This window comes from Zea mays, chromosome 9 (genome assembly GCF_902167145.1).
Source record: "Zea mays cultivar B73 chromosome 9, Zm-B73-REFERENCE-NAM-5.0, whole genome shotgun sequence".
Classification (NCBI taxonomy): Eukaryota; Viridiplantae; Streptophyta; class Magnoliopsida; order Poales; family Poaceae; genus Zea; species Zea mays.
Window position 1 is genome coordinate 4,037,993 of NC_050104.1, and position 18,310 is coordinate 4,056,302.

The 18,310-nt window shown below is 41.6% G+C and overlaps 1 protein-coding gene across 1 annotated transcript; it reads left to right on the forward strand.

The window, feature by feature from the left end:
• Positions 1–1,595: 1,595 nt before the first annotated feature.
• Positions 1,596–3,328, forward strand: LOC103637811 (protein ALTERED XYLOGLUCAN 4). The gene is made up of 2 exons (XM_008660856.3): positions 1,596–1,910; positions 2,003–3,328. Exons 1-2 carry the CDS (start codon positions 1,684–1,686, stop codon positions 3,084–3,086), a joined length of 1,311 nt encoding a protein of 436 aa, XP_008659078.1. The 5' UTR covers positions 1,596–1,683; the 3' UTR covers positions 3,087–3,328.
• The last annotated feature ends 14,982 nt before the right edge of the window (positions 3,329–18,310 follow it).

The window sequence follows — 18,310 nt, forward strand, 5'->3', positions numbered from 1 at the left end:
TGCAAGCGCACCCGACCTGGGCGCGGGACGAACACGAAGGCCGCGGGATTCCCACCTCTCTCACGCCGGTCTCCGGCCGCCTCGCTCTCCCCCCTTCGCGCTCGCCCTCGCGCTCGACCCATCTGGGCTGGGGCACGCGGCGACACTCACTCGTCGGCCCAGGGACCCCCCGGTCTCGAAACGCCGACAGATATATTATTTAATTTATTTTTTTTATAAAACAACTTATTTAAAGATATAAATATTGTTAACATTTTCTATAAATCTATAGCTAGTACACTACAAGAATTCGGTTCTTTTTCGAGTGCCAAATGTTTTTACCGAAATTCAGAACTCATCAAGATTTACAATTTATATTTTAATCATTTCTTCATATGGCAAAATAAAAGTAAATTTGTTCATAGAACCTATATCTCTCTCGTAGTTTATGAAACTACAAGAGAGATGTATAAGATTTGTGAATAACGTTACTTGTCAACGAAAACTACGTATGAATTTAAAAAATTTAAAATTTGAATTTTGAAAACGACCTCGAAAGGCAAAACCACCAGCATGAAAGTTGTAGCCATTGAAGAGTTATGCAACTTTGTAGTTGACAATGTTTTTGGTTTGAAATCATCTTGTCATGCAAAACTATGTTTGAATTTTAAAATTTGAAATTTTCAAACTACCTCTGATGGAAAAAACCACCAAAATAAAAGTTATATGTCTTGAAATGTAATGAAATTTTGTAAGTGACAATTTTTTTAATTTGAAATCATCTCATCATAGAAAAATTCGTTTGAAGTTTTCAAATTTGAAATTCAAAATTTGTAAATGGCCTCGGATGTAGAACTATCAAAATAGAAGTTGTAGATAGTGAAAAGTTATGAACCTCTATAGTTGACAACATTTTCAATTGAATTCATTTAGTGTCTCAAATAATTAAATTACTCTTTGGTTTGTTATAATATATGAGGAAAGAAAACATAATATAAATATAATTGATATAGTAGTGTAGTGGTAGAAAAGATTATGCGCGCTCGAGTGGTTGTGAGTTTCGAGTCTCACATTCATAAAACATGTAAATTTGATTTAAATTAATTAAAAAATAGTGAAAAAGATAAGACTAGGGAGTTGCCCCTCTAATTTAAAAAAATGTTTTGTTGTTTTTTGGGTTTTTTATGATTCTTAATTTGCCGAGTAATTTTTTTATTAGTGTTTTTTCGTCACTCGATAAAGTATTTGCCGAGTGCCCATAAAAATACTCGGCAAAGAACCCTTTGCCGATAAAATGTTTGTCGATTAATTTTTGCTGAATGTAACACTCACAAAAGTTTTGCCGAGTGTAAAATAATTTTTGCGGAGTGTTTGAGACACTCCGCAAAGAGAGTGATCCAGTAGTGGTTAAATTTAAGAAAGTTTGACTAATGATCTGCTTTTTACCGCGAGCCTTAACAAGGGACGGAGTGAGTAGATCTATGTACAAGCTCTCACCGTCACCGACAGACGCTTGATTATTTAACTTGGGCCGAGACACACTTAAGTTCCAGATACGTAACGAAGGCTGTAAATTGATCCTACCGATGTCAACGCACTGTTATGTCTTAGCTAGCTATATATGTACACATCCAACTGAACTGGCCGGTGGTGAGCTTAGCACACTACAGACTACAGCTAGCTAGGTAGAGGCAGTTGCTCGAGATGGGAGCGCACGAGCCACTGCATCCCCACAAGCAGATGAGGACATCGTCGTCTTCTTCCAAAGGCGGGTACTTCGTGCCCAGATCCGTGTGCGCTTGGCTTGTCTGCGGCTTCGTCGCCTTGGCCCTCCTCCACGTCCTGTGCTGCACTCCCCCCGGCACTCAAGAAGCCGTGTTGTCTCCCCTGCTGCAGTACGTCGACGACACATACAACTTCGTCTCATCTGGGTACGTACGTTGCATTGCATTCATTCACCAGCTTATCTCCATGCATGCATGGTCTGTTTGTCGTTTGCTCACGTCGATCGCTTCACATCCAGGCCGCAGAGCTGCAACTACACGGAGGGGAGGTGGGTGTACGCGCCGGGCCACGCGCGGCGGTACAACGGCACGGAGTGCCACGTGAAGGACAGCCACGACTGCATCCGCAACGGGCGGCCCGACACGGGCTACCTGGACTGGCGGTGGCAGCCGGCGGGGTGCCGGCTGCCGGCGTTCAGCGCCCGGGCGTTCCTCTCGGCGGTGCGCGGCAAGCACGTGGCCTTCGTCGGCGACTCCATGTCGCGGAACCAGGCGCAGTCCCTGGTCTGCCTCCTGGGCGCCGCCGTCCCGCACCGCGTCGTGTACCGGGACCCGGACCCGCGCAAGTTCAACCTGTGGCGCTGGGCGTTCCCGGCGTACGACGTGACGGTGTCCTTCTACTGGGCGCCCTTCGTCGCCAGGGCCACGGGCAAGGCGCTGAACGACAGCCTGCCGCAGAACATGAACCACGTGCACCTCGACGCGCTCGACGACCGGTGGGCGGCCGACGCCGACACCATGGACGTGGTGGTCTTCTCCATCGCGCACTGGCCGCTGAACGGCGCCATCTACTACAACGGCAGCGCGCGGATCGGCCACCACGGCCACCAGGAGCTCAGCCCGGAGGAGGACATCGGCTACGCCTGGCCCATGAAGGTGGCGTACCGGATGGCGCTGGACCGGCTGGTCTCTGGCGCTGGCGCCGACGGCGGCCGGGCGCGGACCGTGGTCATCGCCACCTTCTCGCCGGGCCACTTCGAGGGCAACACCCTGACCACCATGTGCCCGAGGAAGGAGCCGTACAAGGAGGGGGAGAAGGAGCCGCGCCACCTCGACATGGAGCTGGTCGGCCTCGTCTACGAGGAGGTGGAGGCGGCGAGGGCCAGGCATGGCGGCGGCGCAAGCAGGGTGGAGGTGCTGGACGTGACGAAGCTGGCGGTCATGCGGCCCGACGGCCACCCCGGGCTTTACATGCACCGCGACCCGTTCGCGCACGGCGGCCCGCAGCCGTGGATGTCGTCCGACTGCGTCCACTTCTGCCTGCCCGGCCCGGTCGATACCTTCAACGAGATACTGCAGCAGATCATCAGGAAGAAGGGGTGAAATTAATTGAGAGTTGACACTGGATCGTAAACTACTAATATCAATGGGTCTCATCTCATGTTTGAGATTCCTGTCGGTCGTGGTGAGGTAGCTGGACGAATGGATCCATAGATCTCTTGCTTCGTTTTGATTATATACTCCACTCACGTAGATCTCTATGCGTCTTGTCCTTCGCTAAGCATTTAATTTTGGTCATAGATTTGAGGTAAAATAATCATTTCTCCTTGGGCCCGGCCATTTGACCTTGGGGAAATTTTAAAAAGCGAAATTTCTCCATAATTTTCTTAGGTAACATGATAGCTAAGGTCATTCTCGGCCGGTGAGATTTTCATGTGAGTTTTATTCTTACTAAATGACATGCCACATAAACAAACAACATAATATGACATGTAAATTAGTGAAGAGAGATATGAGAGAGTTTTATAACATTTTTGAAAGTTCCCTAAACCCTTAACTCTAAAACCTTAAACCCTAAACCCTAAACATTTTTAAACAAAGAACATAATATGAGAAAGTTCTGTAAGGATGAAACTCCCTCTACACTATTTCTTAGACAAATATTGATATGCCATTTTTGAAAACAGTGTGACGAAACCCTCCATTAAAAATGGCCTAAGACTCACTGGGTATTTAGTTGAGTAAAAACGTGCACGCCCGGTCTTTAAATTGTGGCTTTATTCCAAACATCAAGACGTTGTTTGTACTAAAGATAATAGTTAGCTGCTAAAATTAGATGAAAACATTCAAACAACTCAACAAATGGTTTAGCTATTAGTAATTTTAGTTGAAGACATCCAACCACTCCAATTAACTGTCACCTACACCCTCAACTACTTGTTAATTATTAGCTGGTTTAATACATCTAAAATTAGCTAACAATTAAGCAGCTATTTGTGGGGAGCTAATTTTACTGCAACTTTTTGACTTCGGCGGATTTTGAAAAAGAAAATTTTCGCTAGAACTTTCTCTGGTAACATGATAACTAGGACTCGATAAATATTTAGCAAAGGAAAGTAGTGCAGGCCCAGTCCTCTAATTAAGCATATACAAGCGGTGGTAGTGGCAATCTTGTTACTATTGAAGAAATTAGGACAATTGATTTTAATGTAATATGAAATTTAAGTATGACCATGACAACAGATTTGTACCGAAAGCGTGTATCATGTCAATTAAGATCAAAACTTGACAAGCAGAATCATGTCTAAACAGATTAAATTAAACAATATAAATACATGATGAGAGAAAAATGGTTGTACATTTGTTCCTTCCTAACGATCGGGTAGTGAACACGATGTTGAGCAGTCACGCAGAGCGCTTCCCAAAAACCTTTGGGATGACGTGGTGTGCACTGCGGCGTGGCACACAGGAAGATGTAAAACTAGATGTGTTTGTTGTGTTGTTATTCATTCTACCTCTCACCTAACACATGCAAGACCATAGAGAGGACACCACTATTTAAGTTGGATTTTCTTTACCTCAACTAACAAGGTAGGACTAAATGTTTCCATAATACTAAATGTTGCCACACACCTGTTCATGAGTGTGCCTTCAAGACATTTTAGGACTTATTATGAAATTAAAATGGGATAGACCCAAAAATTTCAACAACACCCACTAAACCTTGAAGTCCCATCATGACTTTGCTTCAACCCACTACTATTTAATATACAAGAGTTTCAATAAAGACGGTTAAGTTAAACTTTCACATGGATCATTAAGCTATGCCCATTCACAACTTGAACAATAGACTAATCATAGAATTACAAGTTTTGTGCAAACAAGTTTAACTTACAGATAGCCGATACTTGACCTCTAGTAGGCTACTTAGCTGTTTGGAGCAAATAGGTCATACTCACTAGTACCTTCACAAGCTTAATAGAGATAACTCAAATCTTACAGAATGTGACCGTCTAATAGTCAAACTCACATAGGTGTATTCTTTTAAGAATTTTATGTAGGGCAACATCTTCAATACTTGAAGCCAATTGAATAAAATAAGGCTATTGCCAAGCTACATACAAGAATTGAGAGTATTACATCCTTCTCGAGTGAGTTAAATAGGTTACTCTCATGCTAACCTCTAGCTTGTACTTCCTAGATCGTAATTTATGAGATCTTTGATCACATAGGTTGGGTTATCACTAGGGAATAACTTATACAGTTCTTAAAATCATCTCCTTGAATCTTGTGTCTATCACATTATGTTACAACCCCATAGTGAACAAATCAAATAGATTTTTGTTAATGCATATATAATCCATGGTAATTACTCCACAGTTTCTCAGTTTTGTAACTTATTTTAACTGTCTCTTGATGTGTAATGATGACTTCATATTGTCCTTAGAATTTTCTACCTTATCAATCACCATTTGATTATCATTGTTCATAAGAATTGTCGTCAATGGTTTCTCGATAATAGGCAAGTCCATCAATAGCTCATGAAGCTAATCGGTCTCCACTGTAGATATGTCTAGTGCTGCGAGTTCTGGTTCCATAGTAGATCTCATCAATATGGTGTATTTGTGTGATCTCCAACTGCAACACCTCCAAGAGTGAAAACATATCCACTTGTGGCATACAACTCATCCACATCGGATATCCAATTGTCATAATTGTATCCTTCTAATACAACATGATAACCAGAATAATGAATTATGTAATCCATAGTACCACCAAGTTGTTCATTACATGCTCTAGCGCATGCCAATGAACATCTCCTGGATTACTAGTAAATTGGCTCAATTTGTTGATAGTAAAAGAGATGTCGGGCCTCATAGCACTGATGAGATACACGAGTGATCCAATAATTTATGAATATCTTAATTGGTCTCTACCAAATTCTCTTGTTGTTACAAAGGACAAAACTAGGACCATAGGTTGTTGGAGACAGTTTGCTACCTTTATATCCAAAATGACTCAACATTTTATCCACATAATGAGATTGTGTTAGAGTAATCCCACTACATCCCTTGATCAACTTGATGTTTAGAATAACAGCAGCCTCACCGAGACCCTCCATTTCAAAACTTTAGCACATGAAAGACTTGACCTCATTGACCATGTCAAGACTTGTTCCAAAGATTAGTATGTCATCAACATACAAGCACAACATGACTCATGATGGTAGTATACACTCACTCTGGGCATAAAACCCGAGCCCGAAGCTCGAAATCCGAAAAACCCGAACCCAAACCCGTATAGCCCAATACCCGATACCCGAAACGTTTATGCGGGCAGTAAAACTTAAAACCCGATATTATTTTGGGCTTAATTGGGTAGCAACATCCGGTACCCGAAATACCCAAATACCCGAACTATACAAATATCACCACATGCGTCTATAGTACCAGTACTAATGTTGTTTTTCTTTGCCCAGTTGACATACTAGCTCTTGCTCTTCCGTCCAGTGTGCCAGCACGCCGTGGTGCAGACGTGCAGTACTGCCGTAGCACCTGGCCGGACTGCAACAGCTAGCAGTCCATCACCCAACCGACCAACCATCAGTCATGCTTCCGGTTCTAGAGTTTGCTATTTCCTCAACTAATCAAGATCAGTTTCACGGTGAAATATTTCCTAGTTTGCTCATTTTCTACTCTCACTGCATGCTTATGACTCAAAAGCCCGAACTGCATGCTCATTTTCCAGTGTGCTTCTGGTTCTAGAGTCTAACTACATGCTCATTTTCTAGTGTTTGATTCTTGATATTTTTTGTAAAAATACATGTGTAAATATTTGATGTCACATTGATCTGCAACGAAATCGGGTAGAACGGGCTACTCGTACCCGAACCCGAATTTTTCGGGTACCCGAATTTTCGGGTTTTGCTTAAATTAGGTACATATTCGGGTATTGTTTCTGAAAGCTTGAATTGTCAAAGCCCAAACTACCCGACCCGAAAATTTGGGCTAACCCGAATGCCCAGCGTGAGTATACACATTGATTAGCCTTATTAAAACAAAAGCCTGCTCATATAAGTGCCAAATAGAATTTCTCATTTCATTGCTTAGGTGCTTGTTTCAATCCATACAAAGATTTATATAACTTACAAACCTTGTCCTCATGACGCTTTACTACAAACCTATTAGGATGTGTCATGTAGATTTCCTCTTCTACCTCTCTAAAAGGGAAATGGCCAACCATATGGATTAACTAGTTTCCTAAGTTGCAAATTCAGGTACTCAGAAAATGCTTCAAGAAATATCAACCCTAAAAACCACGCATCGCGGATCGTCCTCTAAAGAGGATTGTCTAGAATAACATAGATTATTCTGGACATGAGTTCTTTTTGGGAATTTCACATGTGCTCGAACCGTCCGGGCCCTTCCGGCGGACCGTTCACGACTCCTCGATGACTTTAGACAGGAACTGTGCAAAATGAACATCTCTACATCGAACTATCCTAAGAAGAGAAGGGCACAGTCCGGCCTCAGGAACGAACCGTCCGCCCATTGAAAACCAGAAAAACCCGAAGGTGCTGGGTTTGGTAAAATGATTTTTAGCGTCCACGTGGACCGTCTGGAGGCACGACTAGACTGTCCATGTCTGCTTTATTTGACATCTGATGACACATTTAATGCGATTATAACCATTGATTTTGTCGTTGAAACTGACCGTTGGAAATCCAGTCGTTGATATGTAGGGGCAAACCGTCCGGACCGAGGGCGCGGACCGTCCGCGTGTGGCAGAACGAGGGCAACGACTAGGAAGGAGTTGGTGGCTATAAATACAACCCCAACCACCTCCATTCAATTCGTCCAAGCAGTCATTCCTTCACATTGATTGCAAGAGTAAGTCCTCACTCTAAGCCACACTCAAAAGCCTCAAAACTCCTCCAAGTGCCACAATTGTGATTTGTAATATCTAGTAACTAGCACCATGGAGAGCCTTTAGACAGAGTGTGATCTTGTCTTTTCTTGTTGCTTGGTTTTCTTGATCATACTTTCTTCCTCTCCTTCTAAATCCTCATTGACTTGTAAAAAGCTAGCAAGAGATACCTAAGTGTGTGGTGATCCTTGCGGGGTCTAAGTGATGAGATTAATAAGAAGCACTCAACCAGCCTAAGTGACCATTTGAGGGAGGGAAAGGGTTGAAAGAGAGCTAGCCTACGTGGCCTCCTTAACGGGGGTGGGTTCTTCGGAACCGAACCTCGGGAAACAAATCATCGTGTTCATTTGTGTTGATCATTACTTTGCGATTTAATTCTCCCTCTCCCCTCTCTCTAGTTCTCTTGTTTGCGATCATTTTGAGTTGGCTTCCAAAGTAATCCGTAATTGATCGAGCAACTCTAAGCAAGAAGAACTTCTCTTCCACACTCTAATTTTATTTATACTCGTTCTAGCGCTAACCTCGGTTGAAGTTTGTGTTCAAAGTTTATATTTTTAGGTCGTCTATTCACCCCCTCTAGGTGACTTTCAATTGGTATCAAAGCCCGTTACTTCATTAGAGTATAAAAACTCAAAGTGATGTCGGGTGAACATGCCAAGAACAAGAAGGTGCCATCGGGTGAGATTAAGATATCCTGTGATAAGCACAAGCACAAGAAGCACAATGAAGAGTCCACCGGCTCCACTAAGTCGCACAAGAAGAAAGGCAACACCAACAAGAAGATGATAAAGAAAGTGGTCTACTACGAGACTAACTCCTGCGCGCCATCGACATCGGACGCCGAATCAGCCTCCTCCAAGCACAACAAGCGCAAAAAGAGTAACCAAATTCCTTTTTGTTACCCTCACATTCCAAAGTGCATGCAACTTCTTTCGGTCCCATTAGGCAAACCTCCTCAATTTGATGGACATGAGTGTGCAATGTTGAGTGATAAAATGAGGCATCATCTAACCACACTCCACGAAAGTATTTGGGATATTGTTGAGTTTGGTGCATAGGGTCCACAAGTTGGAGAGGAAGGCTATGATGTGGATGAGGCTTCCCAAATCCAACATTTCAACTCCCAAGCCACCACCATACTCCTTGCTTCCTTATGCAAGGAGGAGTATAACAATGTGCAAGGGTTGAAGAGTGCAAAAGAGATTTGGGAAGTACTCAAGATGGCGCATGAAGGTGACAAGGTCACCAATATCACCAAGAGGGAGATGATCGAGGGATAGCTCGAACAGTTCATCCTCAACAATGGAGAAGAGCCACAAGCCATATACAACTGGCTCAAGACGATGGTGAACTAAGTCTGCAACCTCGAAAGCACCAAGTGGGGACGACCACGAAGTCATCAAGCTCATCCTAAAGTCACTGTTTTTCGTAAACCTACACAAGTTCAATTAATTCGTGAAAAATCCTAGTTAGAAAAATATGTATCCCGATAAGGTTATTGTTAAGTTTGTAAGCTTTGAACTTATGGTCAAAGTCTCAGGACACATCGACAACATGGACCATTATGCCATCTCTACACCTGAACCACAACCCATTGCCTTTTAAGGCAATGGAAGAAAAGCAGGAAACTATACCAAGCAAGGGATCTCGAATCGACACCTCCAAGCTTGACAATGAGGAGATGGCTCTCATCATCAAGAGCTTCCGGCAGATCCTTAGGCAACAGAAGGGAAAGGACCACAAATCTCATTCCAAGAGGGTTTTCTATTAAATTAGTGTGGTATGTTCGGTCATTATATTACTAAATGTCCATATGCAAGTAATAGTGACAAAGACAAAGATAAGAAGGGAAAGAAGAAGATGAAGAAGAAGAAGTACTAACACAAGAAGAGCGGTGAAGCACATGTTGGGAGGGAATGGGACTCCGACGAGAGCTCCACCGACTTCTCCTCTGACGAGGATGTCGCCATCAACAAGGGACTTATCTTCCCCAACATTGGCCACAAGTGTCTCATGGCCAAGGAAGGTAAAAGAAAGGTATAACCTAGAACCACCCCAAGTGTACTACTTCCGATGATGAGGATGATTTTAGTGATAATGAAGAAGGTTTGTCATTGCTTTTCATAGGCCTCAATCCTAGCCAAATTAAGAAAAATAAATGAATTATTGAGATCCATTAATGAAAAGGTGATGTCTTAGAATGCTAAGAAGAGTTGGTCACTAAGGAAATGAAAAAGATAGAAAAGACCTTAGCTCATGAAAAGGAAAAATGCAAGAACTTGACTAATGAGCTAAAAACTTGTAATGATTTAATTTCCTGTCTTAAATCTAAGAATGCCAATTTGATTGCTAAGATTGAGGAATTGAATGCTTGCCATGTTTCTACATCTACCGTTGAGCATGTTACCATTTGCACTAGATATAGAGATATTGATGTTGATGCTATTAGTGATCACCTTGCTTTAATTAAAGACCAAAATGATCACATAGCTAAATTGGATGCTAAAATTGTTGAGCGTGAACTTGAGGATGAGAAATTTAAAATTGCTTGTAGCATGCTCTATAATGGGAGACGCCCTAACATTAAGGATGGTATTGGCTTCCAACCTGGGAGTCAAGACAACACTAAACTTAATGCCCATGGAAACAAAATTCCACAATTTGTGAAGGGCGCTTCTATGATGCAATATAGGGAAGATTACATTTTATATCTTGAGAACTATCATGCTGATAAGATTAGAATAATTCAAGCCAGGAAATCTCATTCTGTTGTTCATCATGCTTATATTTACAAGAATAAGGCATCTAGCTCTAGGCATTCTATTTCTCATAAAAAAATTGTTAAAATGCCTAAGAAAAGGATTGATGATGCATCTCATGAGCCTGGATTATCTTTTAAGACTTTTGATGCGCCTTTTGTGCTTATTGGCAAATCTGGTAGAGTTATTGCCAAATATGTTGGGGCATGCACAAGAGCCCAAAGACTTGTGTTTGGGTACCCAAGGTGCTTGTTTCTAATGTAAAAGGACCCAAGTCCATTTGGGTACCTAAGTACAAGGCCTAAATCTATGTTGCAGGTTTATGCATCCGGAGGAACAAGTTGGATAATCTCGAGCGGGTGCACAAACCATATGACAGTGGGAAGAAGGTGCTCTCCTCATATCAGAAAAATAATGATCCCTAAAAGGCAATCACATTCGGGGATGGAAATCGAAGTATGGTCAAAGGTCTGGGTAAAATTACTATACCTCCTGACCATTCTATTTCTAATGTTTTTTATAGAATCTTTACATTACAATCTGCTTTCTGTATCCCAATTATGCAGAATGGACTACAACTATTTATTTACTGATGTTGATGTTACCGTTTTTAGAAGAAGTGATGATTCACTAGCTTTTAGGGGAGTGTTATAGGGACAACTACATTTAGTTGATTTCTCTAATGACAAAGCCGAAATGGACACTTGCCTAATTGCTAAGACTATTATGAGTTGGCTCTAGCACCACCGACTTGCCCATGTTGGGATGAAGAATCTTCAAAAACTTCTAAAATGGGAACACATTTTAGGACTAACTTATGTTCATTTTTAGAAATACATGATTTGTAGTGCATGCCAAGAAAGGAAGCAGGTTGGAGTTCATCGTCCACACAAGAACTTCGTGACGACCGAGAGGTCGTTTGAGCTATTCCGCATGGATCTATTCGGTCCGATTGTTTATATAAGCATCAACATGAGTAAGTATTGTTTTGTTATTATGGATGACTATTCTTGCTTCACTTGGGCGTTCTTTTGCAGGAAACATCACAAACCCAAGAGACTTTGAAGAAATTCTTGAGACAGGCTCAAAATGAGCTTGGATGGAGAATCAAGAAGATTAGATGCGATAATGGACGGAGTTCAAGAACTCTCAAATTGAAGGATTTTTGAGGAGGAGGGCATCAAGCATGAGTTCTCTTCTCCCTACACACCTCGACAAAATGATGTTGTGGAGAGAAAGAATAGTACTATAATGGATATGGCAAGAACAAGAACCATGCTTGAAGAACACAAGACATCAGATCGATTTTTGGTGGAGGTGATTAACACCGCCTGCTACTCCATCAACCAGCTCTACCTTCATCAAATCCTCAAGAAAACATCATATCAACTCCACACTGGTAAAAATCCTAATGTTTCTTATTTTTGTGTATTTGGGATAAAATGCTTTATTATGCTAAAGAGAGATAGAAATTCTAAATTTGCTCCTAAATCAGTATAAGGCTTTTTAGTTGGTTATGACTCAAACACAAGGGCATATGGAGTCTTCAACAAGTCGACTAGATTAATTGAACTTTCTTGCAATGTTGTGTTTGATGAGACTAATTGTACTCAAGTAGAGCAAGTTGATCTTGATGAGTTAGATGATGAGGAGGCCCCATGCATCGCACTAAGGAACATGTCCATTGGATATGTGTGCCCACAAGTGCCCGAGGAGCCTACACCAATACACGATCAACCTTCATCCTTCATACAAGCCTCTCCACCAACATAAGATGAGGAACAAGCTCAAGAAATTAAAGAACAAGTTCAAGACAATGAGCCACCTCAATAAGATGGCATTGGTCAAGGAGGAGATGAAGTTGAACAAAAAAGGAGGATGAATAGGAGATTCAGGTTTCAAGAACACCACACCCAAGAGTCCACCAAACAATTCAGAGGGACCACCCCCATCGACTCCATTCTTGGTGACATTCAAAAGGAGGTAACCACTTGCTCTCGAGTTGCTCATCTCTATGAACATTACTATTTTGTGCCTTCTGTTGAGCCTTACAAGATTCAAGATGCACTAAGCGATCCGGACTGGGTGATGACAATGCAAGAGGAGCTCAACAACTTCACTAGGAATGAGGTTTGACATTTAGTTCCACATCCTTACCAAAACGTTGTAGGTACCAAGTGGGTTCACAACAAATAGGATGATCAAGGTGTCGTGACTAGGAACAAAGCTCGACTTGTGGCCAAGGGGAATTCACAAGTCGAAGGTATGGATTTTGATGAAACCTATGCACCCATAGCTAGGCTTGAGTCAATTCACATATTACTTTCCTATGCTACATACCATGGCTTTAAGTTATATCAAATGGATGTGAAAAGTGCCTTCCTCAGTTGTGCTATCAAGGAAGAGATATATGTTGAGCAACCTCCCGGATTTGAAGATTGTGAGTATCCTTCACATGTTTATAAGCTCTCAAAGGCGCTTTATGGGCTTAAGCAAGCCCCAAGAGCATGGTATGAATGTCTAAGAGACTTTCACATTTCTAATGCTTTCAAAGTTAGAAAAGTTGATCATACACTCTTTACTAAAACAATTGACAAAGACTTGTTTATATGCCAAATCTATGTTGATGATATTTTCTTTTGGTCTACTAACTAGTCATCTTGTGAAGAGTTTAGTAGGATCATGATACAGTAGTCTGAGATGTCCATGATCGGGGAGTTGTAGTATTTCCTTGGATTTCAAATCAAGCAACTACAAGAGGGCACATTCATCACCCAAACGAAGGACACTCAAGACATACTTAAGAAGTTTGGGATGAAGGATGCCAATCCCATCAAGACTCCTATGGAGACGAATGGGCATTTCGACCTCAACACATGAGATAATTCAGTAGATCAAAAGGTATACCAATCTATGATTGGTTCATTCCTTTACTTATGTGCTTCTAGACTAAACATTATGCTTTATGTATGCATGTGTGCAAGATTCCAAGCCGACCCTAAGGAATGCCACCTAAGGGCCGTAAAGATAATCTTAAGATACTTAGTTCATACTCCTAACTTTGGGCTATGGTACCCTATGGGATCTACCTTTGATCTACTCTGGTATTCAGATGTTGACTATATAAGATGTAATGTTGACATGAAGAGCACATCAGGGACTTGCCAGTTTTTGGAGAGATCCCTGGTGTCTTGGGCTTCAAAGAAACAAAATTTAGTAGCTCTATCCACCGTCGAGGCTAAGTACATTACTGCAGGGAATAGTTATGCACAATTACTCTGGATGCGGCAAAGCCTTAGGGACTATGGATACAAATTGAGCAAAGTCCCTCTCCTATGTGACAATGAGAGTGCAATCCGCATGGTGAAGAATCCTGTTGAACGCAGCTGCACTAAGCATGTAGACATCCAATATCACTTTCTAAGAGACCATTCTCAAATGGGAGATATCGTTAGTGACTATGTTAGTGCCCATAAACAATTAGCTGATATCTTCACCAATCCCCTAGATGAAAGAGGTTTTGTGAGCTTAGGAGTGAACTAAATATCTAAGATTCTCGGAACCTTGATTGAAATATTGCACACATTGCTCATTTCATACCTTCGATCATGGCATATTCTCTTTCATTTGGTACAAATGCATATTTCTTATTCTTTTTGTGCCAAGGCTAAGACTAAAGTGCTTCCAAGTGTATTTTCATACATTGTTTTAGATTGAAAGGGAAATGGAGTTGAAGGCAAAGGCAAAGCTTCCACCGCATCTCCGTCGGTATCAAATGTCATCTGCCTAACTCATGTACTTAAATCCATATCTCTCTTATTAAAAGCCCCCATATTTCTTTGTTTTTTGGCGCTTAATGCCAAAGAGGGAGAAATTAATAGGCCAAAGCAAAAGGACCGCACCACCACTTTGTTTTGAAAACCTTTTAAATCTTCCAAATTAGTACTATTGCATTTGCGAAAACCCTCTTGAAAGCTAAGAGGAGAAAAATATTTAAGCCAAAGGGGATAACTTATTCACAGGGAGCTTTTATTTGGCCAAGGAAAAGCATTTGAAAAGGGGGAAGAATCTTTCAAAATTAGAAATGCTTTTGAAAATTCCATTATTATACCTTAGGCCAATTGCAAATGAATTTGAAAAGATTTTACCACAAGATTTGCAAAATCAAGCTATGTAGTGCAAATGTGGTCCAAAATTTTAAATATGTCTAAAACATACATATACTCTTAGAACTGCTTTCATTTCAGTAACTTACACCTCTTGTCAAATTGCAAACTAGTTACATTTTATACACTTCATATTTGCTTTGGTTTGTGTTGTGATGGCATCAATCACCAAAAAGGGGGAGATTGAAAGGGAAATGACCTTAACCATTTTCTCTATTTTATTTTTGGTGCTTGATGACCATCACAACCTTATGGACTAACTAGTTTGCCTAGTCTTTGATTCACAGGCGCATGAGTCCACTCAACTCAATTCTAAGTTAGAAACATCTCAAAACCAACCACAAAGGGGTGATAATTGGAAAATATGAAGAACACCTAGTTTCACACCTTGTATAAGTAGAATACACCCCTAGGAACCTTTTTGATACATCTAAGCAGGTTGGTTAGTTTAGATTTGCCAAGTCACCATTTTGGAGCTAGTTTGAGAAAAAGTGGGTTTCTGAGAAAGAGAAAAGTAAAGGTCCAAGAATATGATCTAGACTAGTTGGATTGTCACTACAAATGTTTGTCTAAGTCATAGCAACACCCTCAAAGATAGACAAAAATAATTGGAGAAGAATTGGACAAAATATAGAAAACCAGAATTGCTGCCTCGAGCACCATTTGACTCACTAGACCGTCTGGTGGCGCACCGGACCTTTCGGTCGGAGGACTCAAACTCAGTCAAAAATAGCCTCAGCACCGAATGGCGCACCGGACTGGTTCGGTGTGCACATGCTTGGTCCGATGTGAATTATAGTGAATAAGCCAGCCTCAGGGAAATTGGAGCTAGGGCACCAGACCGTCCGATGGCGCACCAGGCCGTCTCACAAGGGACCAACTGCTACCTGCTATAGTAGGAATGGTAACTTGTCAAACTACTATTCACGGTCCGGTGCACCACTGCACAGAGCACTTTTTGCAAAAAATCTAACAGCTCCTTTGGTTGTTGGTGGCTATAAATACCCCAACCAACACATTGAATACACAATACCCTTCCCAACCTACTACACATTAAGTGCAACATCTCCATGCATTCAAAGCCATTCCCGTGCCGCATTTGACCGATTCGTGTTTTGAGAGACATAGCGACTAGCGCATTTGAAAGTTGCAGGGTCTTGTGATCATTTGAGCTTTGATTAATTCTCACTCTCTCCCCTATTCTTTTTGTTGTAAACATGAAGCAAGAGGCTCCGATTCTTTGTGTGGAGGCCCTTGCGGAACTTGGTGTCCCCAAGATTGAGAAGAAAGCTCAATTGGTCTTTGTGGTTGTTTGCGAGAGGGAAAGGGTTGAAAGAGACGCATCCTTAGTGGACCCTCAATGAGGAGTAGGTTCCTTAGAACCAGACCTCAGGAAAAAAAATCGTCGTGTCTTTGCGTTGATTACTATTTGCGATTTTATTCTTCCTCCCTCTCTCTCACTAGTTCTCTTGCTTGCACACTTTGAGTTGGATCCCAAAAGTTATCCGCACTGATTGAGCAACTCATAGCAAGAAGAACTTCTCTTTCGCACTTCGATTTCATTAATACTCGTTCTACCCCTTAGGAAAAGTTTGTGTTCAAAGTTTGTAATTTTCAGGTTTTGCCTATGCACCTCGCTCTAGGCAACTTTTACGAACCCCCTTCCTATGAATGATATTATGAGCACTTGAAGTTGCTGCCAAATTGCAATACTTTAGAACCTACCAAATCTCCTTTAGTAGCAAACAAATTGCAATACTTTAGAAGGTTCATGAGCACTTGAGGTTGCTGCCAGTACGCAAAATAAGATGGCATATCTTCTTTAGAAAACATGGAACAGATACATGGTTTCTTCCCTACTGACAGCAGATATGATAAAATGACCTTACACATAAGTCAAAATGAGTGTAATAAATTAAATAATAGTTTTTTATATGGAACAATTTATAATATATTTCAATTTCTAATGTAACAGTATATTCTATTCACAGAGGAAAAATACATATAGTTTTTTTATATTTGAAGCTTCCCCAACAAAGTAACATTTTACCTATAAGAGGAAGAGGATGAACACATATGTTATGTCTGAAGAGATTCCTTGAGCACCCTTGTTTTTAGTTTGTGTGATGAGAAATTACTCATAAGTGTCATCAACAGAAGCTTGGTAAATCCATGACTTAATGAAGTTAAAGTATGGCACATAGGAATAAATGAGAAGGTCGCACCTCATATGACCACAGTGAATTGGATCAATTGGTGACGATACACAAAAAGCACTCAGTTTGGTGGAAACCAACTAAGCAATAATTGCATATTTTATATTTATAGAGAGATCACAACAACTGAACACAAGCAGATAAATACAGAAAATCTCCTTACGCATGAAGTGTGAGAAACCAAAGTTGATTAAGAGGAGAGCATGCTCCATTACTAGGTCGAAGTGTGACATGATGATCTACACCATGGAGATGAGGTTGTGGTGAAGATGCCATTCTGGGCCTCATGGAGCTCGAGGAGTAGAGCAGCGTGGCTATGTCATCCTGTGTGATGCGGTCCCCGTGGCGCTGGGGTCGGGTCACATGGCACAGAACTCTCTGATGGTGGCGATGACAGGGCGACATCAGCATGCGAGAGCTTTGTGAGGAGGTCATGGGTGGTGAAGTCGATGACAGTGTGCGTCAACGACATGTTTGACAATCTCGTTGGGCATGCTGAGCGGATTGGCGGTGGTAAGTGTAAGGAAAATGGACCTCAATCCATTTGACTAAGTGATTTTGGTGTTTGATGAACAATATAACTAGTGAATAATGTTTTCCAAGTGTTTTTGTTTTGTAGTTCAAAGGATGCAAAATGGATTGGACTTAGGGTCTAAGGATGCAACACCTAAAAATAAGACATAAAAAGACTCCTAGAAAACTTACAAATACTTAGCACAAGTCCAAGACACACAAAAGAGCCCAAGAAAACAAGTTAGAAGACTAAGAGAAGGGCTGTCAGTTGGCGCACTAGTGGCACACCAGTGGCTCACCAGAGGGTCCGATGTGCCAAATTTACTCAAAATGATATGGCCAAGATCATCAAAATCAGAGTTCAGAGCTAAAAGTTATGGCCAAAATATGAGAAGCGTCATGTTCTACATAAGAGGTCCGAAGCGCCATCTTAAGAAGCTCCAACGACTACATCTAATGGCTAACGCGTGGCTGGTCTGATGCACCACCAAATGGTCCGATGCACCTGTTCGGTGTGCCGCAGGAAGCGGCAAAACTGCTTTCTAACGTGTAGTTTTTGTTGGGGCTCTATATATACCACACCATCCGGCCGTTTGGAGTTGTGGGAACCCAAGCAACATACCAATACATGTGATAGACACCTCCAAGTGCTCAAACACTCAAGTACTTAATAGAATCACTCGGTGATTAGCATAGCTGCTTTGCGAAGTGCTTAGGTTAGTTAGACCGCTATTGCGCTTGCTCTT

What these genes read in the sequence shown, in the direction of transcription:
- LOC103637811 (XM_008660856.3), top strand. Translation starts at nt 1,684, where the DNA reads ATGGGAGCGCACGAGCCACTGCATCCCCACAAGCAGATGAGGACATCG. An exon ending in TACAACTTCGTCTCATCTGG is followed by an intron (nt 1,911 to 2,002) that starts GTACGTACGTTG and finishes CTTCACATCCAG; the next exon opens with GCCGCAGAGCTGCAACTACA.